Source organism: Camelus dromedarius, chromosome 13, assembly GCF_036321535.1.
Source record: "Camelus dromedarius isolate mCamDro1 chromosome 13, mCamDro1.pat, whole genome shotgun sequence".
NCBI classification, from domain to species: domain Eukaryota; kingdom Metazoa; phylum Chordata; class Mammalia; order Artiodactyla; family Camelidae; genus Camelus; species Camelus dromedarius.
In genome coordinates, this window is record NC_087448.1 from 66,414,223 (window position 1) to 66,427,965 (window position 13,743).

Here is a 13,743-nt window from a genome sequence, read left to right on the forward strand (position 1 = left end):
ATATTCACAATGTTGTGCGATCATCACACCACTATCTAATTTCAGGACTTGTTCGTCACCTCAAACGGAAACCTCAGACCCATTACGACTCTTCCCTTTCGACTGTGAATTAACCTCCTCTTTTGATCCTTTTCTGTGACCTTCTGTGACACACGGAACTGTACTTTGAGCATGGCCACGATCAGAAGCCTGCTTTGTCGGAAGAGCAGTCAATGTCTGTGAAGCCAGGAGCAGAGGAAAATAGGGAATGAAGAAAAACAAAGAGACGAGAAATGTATGGAGTATGAGGGGGAGGAGGGAGGGCCGACTCTCCCAGGAGTCATCGCAGAGACTGTCAAGGACTGTGCCCCGTCCAACGTCACTAACTCCAAAACTAAGATCCACCATCTGGGCTCTTGGAGTGGAAGGGGCTCTCCAACCCCAATCCACAATTTCCTGCTTACACGGAAGCCTGGGTGACTAAGAAAGAAAACTCAGATACTACCTAGATAAGTTTTCTCCTCTAATCTCTCAGCAAAATAATTAGATGAGGTTTTTCTGTCTCACGAGTCCAGGATTTGCATGGAAGCCCCACCTGCCGCCAAGTACAAACTTTAAACAGCTTAACCAGGACTTAAAGTAACACAAGGCAAAGTAGCTGGGGTCACCGCTGTGCCTAATTCAATTAAGGAAAATATGCAAACAAATAAATTCTCAGATGACCTTAAGCTCAGCCCATCATTTGCATGACTAAATTGCTGCTGGAAAAAGTCAAATCAAGAAAGTTCACTCCAAACAAATATATGTAAGTATATGCCTGACTGGGACATTGTGCTGTACACCAGAAACTGACACATTGTAACTGACTGTACTTCAACTAAAAAAAAAAGAAATTCCTCCTCCACTCCACATTCAGGTGACAAGCTTGATTTTTGCATAATCTGCTACTTAGATGTCTTAAACAATAAGGTTATATATTAGCTTAAGCAGCCGTCTCATTTGACTCTGTCATAATTAAACTATCAGTGAAAAATCAAACACACACACACACACTCTATAGGGGCTAGTCTTCTAATGGAATAGGTTTTGGTTTGTCCTTTTATTGCTTTAATCCAAAATTGTAATTTATTATGAAGCAGAAATCTGCTTTTCTTGCTTCAAAAACATTTCATCATTCCATAGTCAATATTATAAAGTTTTGCAAATGTATACATATTTGGATCCATTAAACTTTCATCGGTGTCTCTTTGCTGATCGTAAAGAGGACTACAATTTCATTTTTAAAACTACTGTCATTTATTTTCATTAAATAAATAGTACAAGAATACGTTTTTGTTGTAAAAGATCACATAGTACCAAAATAGAATAAGCTATAAAGGTTTCCATTATGGAGAAATTACACATGCTAGCTGATGTGTATGTTGTCAAAGAGTTTTCCATTTTGCACCTATACATGTGCATATATGCAGCCGTGGGGCTTAGTTGTATGTGGGGCAAATGATAGGCAGGGGTCATTCACTCATGCATTCAGGAGCTGTTCACTGAGAGCCAGCTCTGTGGCCAGAATACACGAGGTGCTGGAAACAAATCAGGCACCTTGAATTTACTTTCTAATGGAAAAGCACAGGTAGTAAATTTAATGAACAGAACTATAAGCATATAGCATACCATTACATAGAAATACCTGCCGTGATGAACAAAACGAGGTAATGGATTGCAGCAGGGCTGCGTGGGGAAGCGGCCTCCCTAAGGAAAACCTGAGTGAGATCATACTCTGTTTTGTGACTTGCTTTTACTGCTGTGTATCCTGAAGGTCTTTCGTTATTGGGATATATTGTCTGCCTCATTCTCTTAGGAGCCATTTGCTGTATTTTCTTATTTTTATTTTTTATTGAAGTATAGTTGATTACAATGTTGTGTTGATTTCTGGTGTACCTCATAGTGATTCAGTTATATGTATATATATTCTTTTTCATTATAGATTATCACAAGATACTGAATATAGTTCTCTGTGCTCCAGAGTAGGACCTAGTTGTTTATCTATTTTATATACAGTAGTTAGTTTCTGCAAATCCCAAACTTCCAATTTATCCCTCCCCTTCCCCTTTTCCCCTGGTAACCATAAGTTTGTTTTCTATGTCTGTGAGTCTTCTTGTAAATAAATTCATTTGTGTCAGTTTTTTAGATTGCACATATAAGTGAAATCATGATGTTTATCCTTCTCTGACTTACTTCATCTAGTATGACCAGCTCTGAGTCCACCCATGCTGCTGCAAATGCAGCAGCCATCCACTATAATGTGGCATGTGTCCCCATACTTTATTTAGCTATTCTCCAATTGGCAGAAAAACACTTTTCTGACTTTAACAGGTATTCTACCACTGAGCTACACCCTCCCCACCTTCAAAGATTTGAAAAGTGTAGGAAAACTATAACCCATCATCAAGATAATCAGATGTCAGCATTTGGCCATATTTGCTTTAGACCCCACCCCCACCCCTTTTATATGTATGAAATTTGTACTGTCCCCACTCTTCGTCCCTCTCTCCAGAGGCACCACTGCCTTCTCAAGCCCGCTTGTGTGCTTGGCTGCACAGAAGTGTGTCTCTGGAGAGCGCAGAGTGCTGTTTTGTGGCCCATCTGATGCTGACGCTCCCACGTGGATCCCTTGAGTCCATCTTTTTTTTTTTTAAGTTAAAAAAATTTTTTTTGTTTTTCTTTGGGGGGGCTTAAATATATTTTTAAATGTTTATTTATTTTTAGAGGAGGTACTAAGAATTGAACCCAGGACCTTGTGCATGCTAAGCATGCACTCTACCACTTGAGCTATACGCTCCCCCTCAGCCATCCTTGTTACAGCAGCACAGAGTGAGGCAAAGTCAGAAAGAGGAGCTGTGCTTGTTGACTTTGGACTCCCTCGCACCCCATCTCCACTCCTCCCAGTGATGGAAAGAAGGACCTGTGCCAGACGATGTCAGCTCACCAGCATCCGTGGCACCACCCTCTCGCCTCCACAATGACACATCTGTCTCCCTGGGTGAAATCGAGGTCCTCTGGCTTTACTTGTTCGTGCTGTTAGCCTTACAACTGGAGATCTGAGCGACAGAAACTTGTTTGAGGTTCAGTGTGCTGCAGTGGAGAGGACTGCGGGTCAGCTACGTGTTCACTGCCCTGACCGCCCGCTATCCAGCCACGCTTTCACTTCCTGTGATCGCCACTTCTACTCTCTTAAACTTTTCAAAGCTTTCACTTAAATTCTTTCAGTTGATCCTCATAGCAATACCATGAAATAGGTAAAGCAGGTTGTTTTGGGTTTTTTTTGTTTTGTTTTTTTCCAACTAATGAGAAAACAGCCCCAAAAGGACTAAACGATTTAGCCAAGGTTACAGGGGAGAGCTCTCATGTTTTCCTGGAATCATCTTGGACTCATCTGTCTATTCCTGGATCCAGAAGCACCAATTCCTATAGGTTGTTTCTACAAAGGGTCTGTTTCCATTCCTTCCCCTCCACTTCCTTTCCCATCCTCCAGGTTTGGAGCCTCCTCATTCCCTGCCTGAATTACAACTGGTGAGCTGGACTGCCAGAGACCACTTTTCCTCATTCCAATCCATCCTGCATTCTCCTTCTAGACTAAACTTCCTTAAACATCACTGTCATTATGTCATTTCCCTCAAAAATCTTTGTGACCCTCTCTTTCCTTCTACATTGAATGGAAACTCCTCAGCCAGGATTTCAAAGCTCTCCATCTGAGCTCACCTTTCTTGGCCAAATACTCAAAACAGGTGCTTTCATTGAAAATAAAAACGGCTAACAGACACATGAAAGGTTGTGCCCCCCAAAATACAAATTAAGACAGTAATCATTTTTATCTAGGGAATCAACAAAATTTTGTGTTTTATATTTTGTAGATGATACTGCTCAGTCCTGGCAGGAGAATGATAGATGGTCTCTGCTCACAGAAGTGTTAACGGTGGGGGGAGGGGAGGGGGCGGGTAGAGCGCATGCCTAGCGTGCAGGAGGTCCTGGGTTCAATCCCCAGTATTTCCATTATAAATAAATAAATAAATAAACCTAATTACCTCCCCCACCAAAATAATTAATTAATTAAAGACTTAAAAAAAGAATATGAAAAAGTAACCAACAGCAACAACAAAAAAGTGTTAAAGGGTATAATCTTTTTGGAAGGCAGTTTGATTATGAGTCAAGAGCTTTTGACTCAATAGATCTGTTTCTAGAAATCTATCCTAAGGAAATAGTCTGAAATACAGAAGAATCTTTATGCCTAAAGACACAATGGCACTGTTACTTGCAGTTACGAGCAATTAGGTATAACCTCATACCAATCAGCAGGGACATACATAAAATGAACCATCATATTCAAAGCATGTAAGGCCATGGGAGAACATGCACAAGGTCCTGGGTTCAATCCCCAGTACCTCCATCAAAATAAATAAACAAACCTAATTACCTCCCCCCTCCAAAAATAACGTTGCAAACATTTCTCCTTTCTCCAAATTCTTCTGAATTTGTCTCCTTTCTCTCCCAGCACACTCTTTCACACCTTTTTCTCTCTCTTGAAAGCTCCAAAATTCCTTCCTCTTCCTCAACTGAAACAAATGAGGACCTCTTATCTACTGAGAAAATATATCACCAAATTGTCCAATCTACCGGTCCCTTTATGCTTAGCCATCCTTCCTGTTGAGGTGAACTATTTATCCCTACTTCTTTCCAAAGCCAATTTGGCCACTGAATTCCGTCCTCTCTCACTTCTTCAGGAATCCACTCCAGGCGTGGTTCCTTCTCTTCTCATTCTCTCTACCAATCTCTTCCTCCCGGATTATTCCTATCAGCACATATACATGCTGTAAAATTCCACATTTGAAACAGAATTCATTCCTTGATCCCCTGTTGATCTCCAGCTGCCTCCATGAAAGTAACCTCCTAACCAGCTCGACTCATCACCTCCTGTCTTCTCTTTAAGTGACATCAATCATGCTTTTGCTCCCAGACTTCACCGAACTGGCACATTGTCAAACCCAGCGGTGAGTAACCTCCCCTCTCCGGCCCTCAGCGCCGCTGACCGTCTTCCCCCTCTGGGACCTCTTCCCTCGCGCTCCAGGAATCACGGTCTCCTGGTTTCCTTGCAACCTGCGGGGCTACTCCGTCTTAGTCTCTGCTGTTTCCTCTTCTGCTTCCTCTAAGTTCCTGCAGCTCAGCCTTCAGACCTGCTGTCGGCCCTCCCTGCACTCACTTCCCATGAGGTCTGTTTCTGTTCCCACAGCTTCACTTGCCTCCCGAATGTTGATTCCACTTCACGGTCTCCAGCCCTGACCTCCTCCCTGAGCCCCCGTGAAACCTCCTTTGGATGTGTCGTGGGCCCCTCAAACTTGGTGTGCACGAGCAGAACTCTGGCCTTTCCTCCCTCACACCTGGCCCCACAGGAAAGGGACCACCATTCTCCTTGGTTCAAGCCATCAACCGTGAAGTCAGACACTTACTACTCTTTTATGTACCGCAAGCTAATCCAAAAGCAAGCCTTCAAACAGATCCCCGAGGCCACCAACTCCCAGCTCTTCCCACGGTCGCTCCAGGACAGAGCCGCCGTATCTTTCCCTCAGCAAGCTCCTTCCCGCCCCACGGGCTTCACACAGGTTACTCCCTGTGCCACCTCCCCGGACACCCCACCCAAAGCAGCCTCCCCGCCCTCCTTAACTCGTGACCCCCTTCACCCCATTTATTTTCCTCAGAGACTATTTGGCACCTTGAAGTGACATTCTTCACTTTTACTTCTCCCAGACTATAACTTAAGCCCTTTGTAGGCAAGGATTTATTTGCCTGGCTTATTATCACATGACCAGCCTCTGGAATCGTGTCTAGTACATGGTGGAGCTCAAAATATATATTTAAACAACAACTGGAAAAAAAATAAGTATGATGTCAATGAACAAAAGCTGTGCAAAAACATCCTCCTCAAGCAGACGAGTGCAGAGCTGACCGGAGAGGAGACTGCAGGCTTGTCTGTATTTCTACATATTCTTTCTGCTTGCCTGTATTTCTCAAGTTTTCTATATTGAATTTATTTTTTATAATCAGGAAGGTACAAGCTATTTAAAGTAACAAAATAATATAGCCGCTGGCCTGGTCAGGCCCATTTTATTCCAGAACGAGCATTCAGGGACTGTTCCTTTCAGAGTCATGCCTTTTATCAATGCCCCCATTTTTCTCATCGCCTCTGATAATCCTTGAGACCTCAACTCAAGGCCTGCCTCCTCCAGGCTGCCTTCCCTGATTATTACTGTTCTTACTGATCTCCCTGCCCGGGCTTTGCCTTTAATTGGGTGTGCTTGCTTACACGTATTCATTCTCACTTGTTGAACATTTTTCTGTTTGCTGGTGTAGGTGTGTGTCTGTGACAGAGCGTGTGTGCATGTGTGTGTGTGTGTGTTTGGTATGAGTTAATTTTCCCTCCTCAAAAATACCCCTGTATTTACCGAGCACCTACTATGTGCTGGGCACTTGCTGTTCATTTTCCCATTGATGGAGTAGAAACTGCTTTCATTTTCATCCGAAGACCGAGGAAGCGGAAGCTGAGAAAGGTTAAGGAACTCGCCTAAAGGGACAGAGCCACAGGCGGTGAGACCCAGCTGGAAGCCCAGCCCGAGGTCTTCCCCGCTGTGAGCCAAACGGGACTGGCTTCCAGCCCTGGGCCAAGGAGTGCTTTCTGTCCAGCTGTGTGCCCCGGGGGGGGCAGCGCCTGAACCTCGCCAAACCTCAGTCTCCCCGTCTGTCAGAGGGACAAGGACACCTCACAGGGTGGGCGCCAGGAGACGGGTGGCGCCCGGAGCCGTGCCTGGCCCCGGCAGGCGCTCAGGAAGCGGTAGTTACGCAGTTAGAGGCGCTGCCTCCTCGATGTTTGCTCTCTCCAGTCGGGGACGGCAGCCCCATCGTGTCTTTCTGCACAGTGAGTGGCCCGGGGCCGGTCTCCATCTCCAAACCCGGGGCTCAGAGCTCTGCCTCAGTGGTGAAGGTGCTTTAAAAAAAAAAAAAAGCCCAGACGAGAGAAAACAAATAAGCAGACCTGGTCCAGGTGAACCAGAGCTCGGATTTCCTCGTCTGAAGGCATAATGATCGGAAGAGGGCTGTGTTACAGAAGTAGCTGTTATTGTTTGACATCCAGGCTCACTAATCTAAACACCTCTCACTCCTCAGGAATTATTTTAGGACCAGGAAGCAGCACGCTGTTTATTGAAAGAGTCACGGAAGAGGATGAAGGCGTCTATCACTGCAAAGCCACCAACCAGAAGGGGTCCGCGGAGAGTTCAGCCTACCTCACCGTTCAAGGTAAACAGCTGCTTTGGGAAGCCATGAGAAACTGCTCAGACATCTCTTTCCCTGTTTGTTTAGCTTTCCACCTCCTGGTCTCCTGCTGCAGCTCCAGCCCATTCCTTTCCCTGACCCCCTCCTCCTCTCCCCATCCCTCTGGGGAGGCCTGTCTGGTCCCTCCTGGAAAGGCCAAAGGTGAGGACACTGGCCAGCCACCCTTGAGAGGTCACCATTGGAACAGCCTCCTTAGGGGAGGTGGTTTCTGGAGTGCCAGCTGCTGCGAGTGATGACACTGACCCGCAGAGAATGACCGGACTGGCCAGACCTGTGAGACAGAAATCCAAGAAGGAAGAAGATGAGGGGAGAGGCAGGGGAAAAAGTCCCCACACTGGAAATTATTCTTTTTCCTTTTCCACTTCCCACGAGTCACACATCTGCTGGCTCTCTCTCCAGGGTTTTCCTAAGCTGCTTTTTAACACGAAGTAGGCTGCAAAATATTATCAGAGAGAAGCAACAGTAGACAGGCCCAGTTAAAGAAAATATTCCAAGTGCTTCCTCAGACAGTTTGTGCAGCAGCAAAATCCAAAGAGGTCTAATCCTGCCCTGGGCGATGGCCACGTGGCTTCCATTTAGGAAGGAGATTAGACCTCAATTTCAATTTCCCAGTGCCAAGAGTCAGCCAAACACCTAACATTGACAGCACCATAAAGTATTCAGATTGGCGCCCCTTTAGATGTAAACAGCCCTGGCATGCTGAGGTTTTACAGGAAAAGATGGAATTTGCTCAGTAGCCTGTTTACAAAGGCTCCTCAGTAGACTTCAGAAAATGAGGCATTTCTGGAGGAGGAACTAAGGGAGAAGGCAAAATACATCAGTTCTTCCACCCTGGAAACTTACACTGCTTCAGGGTTGTAACTGAGAATTCCTTATCTCGTTCTTTTACCAGGAAATGATTTTTAAGTCTCCTGAAAAACCTGAAATGACTCTACCACAAATTTATATCTTCAGAAAAAGCCCGGGGTAGCATTTCCCAAATACTTTCAGTAATGGTTCTGTTTGTCTCCCGGATAATCCTTGTTTTAAAGTATTCTTTCTACCCTTCTGCTAACACATGGAGGAAACAGTGGATTAAGTGTGCCTCTCTCTTTAACACCTCCATCTTCAAAAGGTTGTTCATTTATCTTTTAACAAGGACCCCTGCCCCTCAGGAAGTAGCTGCCCCAGGCGAGGGAGGGACACAGGTCTGATTCAGGGGTAGCAGGAGGGAGCGAGGAGGGCTCCCTAATCCTCGGTCAGGAAGGCATTTTCCCCACATCCTCACAATAACCCTGTTCGACACACAGGACAGTCACTACGAAATGTGGAGAAAAATGGAATGACTAACCCAAATCCTATAGCCAGTAATAACAGACTTGCGGGGTTACCTGCTTTGATTCCCTCCAGCCCCCAACATTGCTGCCTTCCCTCCCCGACCTCCTTGATCAAGGAATGTTGTCCAGCAACGGCTGGGCAAAGATGGCTTGGGAGAAACCTTTGCCAATAGCAGAGATACTTATGCAAGTTTGTAGGCTTCCCCGTCCTGTCCCTTCCCCGTCCTGTCCCTTCCCCTTTTCTGCCAGGCTGATCTGGGTTTCCTAGAAGCCACGTTATCTTATGACATCAGTGAGTTAGTTATTTATCTGTAACAGAGGCACTGGGGATCCAGCAGTGCTAAGCACGTGCTCTACCACTGAGCTCTACCCTCCCCACAACCGGTGTTTACTTAGTATCTTTGTGTGTGGGCACCACACTAGGCACTTGTAATACTTAATCCCACTGACTTCATGAGAATCCAGAATAAGTCGACTGTCTTCAGTCTACAGATGAGAAGATGGAGGCTCAAAGAGGTTAAATTACTTGCCCAAAGTCACACAACGCACATGCGGTGAGGCTGAGACTTGAGTCCGTAGCTGTAAACTGGAAAAGCTTCATTCCTTCCTCCTGAGGCACCTCAGAACTTGTCTGCAAGGCCTTCATGTAAAACCGAGCCTGCAGACTCTTCCAGTCACCTGTGATGCGGTTTTCCCTCTGCCTGCTTCTAGATTGCCTCCAACGATTCCTTTTCCCGCTAATCTTATGCTTTTCAGAAAAGTCAGACGATGTTAAGAATACGCTGTCACTGATCGTTTCTGCAAGTTTCTATCAGCCTGTATCATTTGCGCTTGAGGAAAGGGGAGACCATTTTCACTCGGATTGCCCCCTATCAGCTGCCACTGCAGGTGTTCTGACCCCCATCATCCCTGGACACCATCGCTGAGCCGCACCAACAGCCTGCCCGCTTGTGCTCTCACCCTGCTCCAGCCCGCTCACAGATCTCCAGAGAGAGCTTTTTAAATGACAAATCTGTTGTCCCCCCGCTTCAGATCTCGCTGTGGCTCCTGACTACCCATGATCCTCATCCAGGCACACAGGGTCCTCCATGTGCTCCTTCTCCAGCCTCGTCTCTTCCCCCTGCCCACACGCCCCAGCCCCCAGCTGCACTAAACCACTCGTGAGTCCCTGAACACACCGCACCCCCTGACTCTTCTGCTCTTACACAGCACTTTCCTTCTGTCTGAACAGCCTTCCTTCCCAAATGGTTCTTCCCCAGACAATCCAGCTCATCTTTTAAAACTCACTTTTGCTCCCATGTCTTTCTCTACACCCAACCTCCTGTTTTACCGTCATTTTCCCTCCGTGCTCCCACAGCGATTGACGTGGCCCTTTAATGCAATGCTTATCCCTTTTCTCTTCCAGTGCACTCAAGAAATATTTGTTGGATTAATCTATTTAGAAAACCACCACTGAATGTCTGACAAAAAATAATGTATCAATGGGAGGGTATAGCTCAGTGGTAGATTACATGCTTAGCATGCTCGAGGTCCTGGGTTCAATCCCCAGTACCTCCATTTAAATAAAGAAACAAACTTAATTACCTCCTCCCCGCCCCCCCCCAACACACATAAGAAAAAAATACATCAATATATTGTTTAGGGCAATAGAGAGAAGGCAAATTAAATTAGTCGTTAGCTCAAAACTTACTTGCCCAAGACTATGCAGGATATGAATGTATAAGTCATGATCCCTAACCTCCGTGGATTTTGAAAACCTAGTTGGAAGGAGATTAAGGGGAACATGAAACAACTAGAACCAGACCAAGAAACATCTTGAGCTTGTCCTAGAGGTAAAAGAGGAACACTAGCTTGTATAAAACAGACTACACAATGCTGCTAATAAGGGCTAAAGGACTTCATAAACACAATAAATGATATAGAGAGTGACCCGACCTCTGAAGGAGGCATTGCAAGATGTCAGATTAGGAAAATGAATGAGGCAGGAAAGAAGACAGCAAGTTATGAGGCAGTCTGGGGCTTCCTACATGGATATCTCCCTTGGCAATGATACAGTCTAAGTAATTCTAAACATTTCTTATTGGCTAGTCCATTGAATTTTCTGAGGAATTGGTACTTTTGATTCATGACCTCTTTCTCCTCATGTGGCGTTAACCTTCAACATCACTTAAAGAGATGGTGTAATCTGCAAGGTAGCTGCAGACATTACATAGATGGCTCCTTCTTTTTACCCATTATTGTCCCAACAGCTGTGCTTTTTCTAGTTTTTCTGTCTTCTCCTTTGCTCTTTGTGATTTTTTTTCTACTCTCAGAGTGATGGCCGTATCCAGCCTCTCTGCTGAAAAATTGTGGTTAGCTGAGAAAATGATGACCTGATCAGCGTCATCAAACCACACCTGAAATATTGGTACCCATTTCTAAGAGAAGCACAAATAAATGAAGCCATGTCCTAACAGAGTAATGGTAAAATAGTGCAAGGAAATGAGGATGTTTAGTCTAAAAAGGGGTTAACTTCATGGTGACATGATTGTTTCCTTCAAATATTTAAGGAGCTTTCAGACAGGAGGCACTGACCTCATTCTGTGATACACCAGAAAAGATAACCAGAACCAAGGAAGGGAGATGCTGGTGAAGTTTCAAGGAGGCAGATTTCAGCCCATATAAGGATATAATTTTGCATAGGAAGAATTTTTGAAAGTTGGCATTATGTAGACCTTATAAAGCAGTATCTCGAACAGAAGTACTTTGGGCTCACTGAATAAAAATTTGATCTTTGGATGCTGTTCAGAACAGTTGAATGCCGTACCTGCTAAGTGATTTCATCACTGAAATTAAATTCTCGCTTCCAGAGTCTAAGTCAGTCTTCTCACTCTGGTGGCTGTGAAACGTTCCCTAATTTTCTAATATGTGCAATACAGACCCTTCACACTGACCTATCTTGTCAGGTGGAGTTGAGGAAATGAAACCAGGCAAGTAAGTTGTGTCTGTGGCTATGTTTAACAGATTTAAAGAGGTTCGTGAATTAGCCAGGAAGGAAACTGTCTGCTCTTTTTATTTCCCTTGAAAAAGGATTCTTATACTCAGAGATAAAACAATGTGTTATTTTTGTATCTGAAAAGGATGAGCGGACTGGGGAGTCAAAGTCATTTCTTTAAATAATCACAGGTCGTGTTTGGTTTGGACCGCGCAGGAGCACATGCGGAGTGCTCAAAGGGGAAGTTCTAATATTAAAAACAACAGCAACAAATCTGTTACTAACCAAAATAACTTCTGAAATTAACACAGCGCTCCACAGCCCAGGGAACTCAATGGCACTGTTACAATGGAAGTGTGGCACTTTTTCATCCAGGGACTTAAAATAAACTAGACTTTATCATTATTACTGCAAGGAATAACCACAATACATATATACATACATTCGTATAACAGATTTAGGCCTTGCTCTTGAAATGCTATTTCAACAGCATTTCTAATTACACAGGAGAAAACAACTTGAAGAATAGCTACCATTTTTAACATTTTTTGAGGATGACTGATGGATGCAAAAATCACGGGAAGCACAGAAAGACTGCCTCAAGGGTCCTGCATACTTGAAATGGCATTATGGGTGGGAATCTGTAAATTTTGTGCCACAAAAATTACACGTTAACACATTTCAGGAAAGGACTCACAGCAGGAAGGATACACTATGTTCTTTAATAAAGTCCCAAGAGTAAGAAGAGGAAGAGCTCAAAACAGACTCATCTTAGGCATCCAGCCTCTCCTGTTCACCGGCCTCCACCAGCGTTCAGTCTCCACCTCTCTTTTCTGAGCCTCCCGTGGTCCCTGACTCTCCACCAGGTTAGCGCCTCTCTTCCCGAAGCCGGCCCCCAGTGCTCTCCCAGGGCTATCCGGGCACCAGGAAGGATGTGGTAAACTAATTCACATGAAGATGTTGGTGACTGATGTCACCCCTCTCATGGGTGTCGGCAATTCCGGAGGGTTTCCTAAGGAGAAGACCGTCTGGAGACAGAGTTCGCTGTTCCACATGGGAGGGCTGGGGGCGGGCCGTGTGTGCCTTTGCACTTAAGGCTACACAGTGACACGCAGCTGGCCTTGATCAAGAATTCAAAAACTGGTGATGGAATTCGGCTATAACATCTTGTGCTTGTGGAACATGCCATGCACTGTGTTAAGCACATAACATGCATGAGCCTCCTTAACTTTTGCAACAATCCAGTGAGGATTTTTTTTTCCTACTTACAAGCGAGTATCTGAGGCACTGAGAGGGTTAGGACTTTGTCCAGGGTTTCAAAGCAAGGAGGTGGCAGTGCTGAGAACGGAGGCTCTCCTGACCCTCAGCTCTAAGGCAGTGGGACTGGGTGGGGCAGAGGCCCCGATCCGAAGCCAGGTGCGTCCCTGCTTTGTCACCTCAGGCAAATGACTTACATCCTGGTGCTTGAGTTTGCTCATTTGCAAAATGGGCGTGAATAACGGCCTCCCAACCTTACAGGGATGTGGCAAGGATGAACACATTTAAAACAGTATCTGACATGTGACTAAAAAAATCCTGCAAATAGTAGCTAGCATTACTGTTTGTTAATATGATAAACCAAATTCCATTTCAACAAAATTTTCCATGTTGTAGTTTTCTTACACTGAGCCAGTAAGTCACACAAATGGTGTTCCAAACCACAAAATTCCTATTGGACCTAAGGGTTTAACTTGCTGTGATAAAAATGTTATGAAACTGACAAGACAGAATTTTAATATCTTTACCTAAAATTACTCTTGAAATGCATTTCACATTTAATCCGATTATAGTATGTCCACACCTCACTGTCCTTAAGAGGGGTTCCAAACTGGTATGTGTACACTAATCTAGGTAGAGTCCTAAAAAGCTTCATAAACAGGATGAAGGCCAATTTTAATATCCAATAAGCCGTAGAGAAATTGCATAATCAGGTTAACTGGATCACTGGTTACTGGATTCGAGATAAAAGGAGGCAGCACTACTTGAGTGGCTCACGGGGGGAGCCAGCTCCAGATGTACCTGATTCATTTTATTTTTATCCACATATAAATATGTGTT

The 13,743-nt window shown here is 44.7% G+C and overlaps 1 protein-coding gene across 2 annotated transcripts in view; it reads left to right on the forward strand.

The window, feature by feature from the left end:
- The window catches only part of FLT1 (fms related receptor tyrosine kinase 1), a 159,716-nt gene that overhangs the window by 105,055 nt on the left and 40,918 nt on the right, over window positions 1-13,743 (forward strand). Inside the window, exon 15 of one of the 2 annotated variants that reach the window (XM_064493239.1) lies at window positions 7,189-7,320. In XM_064493239.1, coding sequence (XP_064349309.1) covers window positions 7,189-7,320 — 132 coding nt within the window. Of the gene's footprint in view, window positions 1-45; window positions 1,070-7,188; window positions 7,321-13,743 lie in introns of those variants that run through there. The other variant, XM_064493240.1, reaches the window with a different exon arrangement.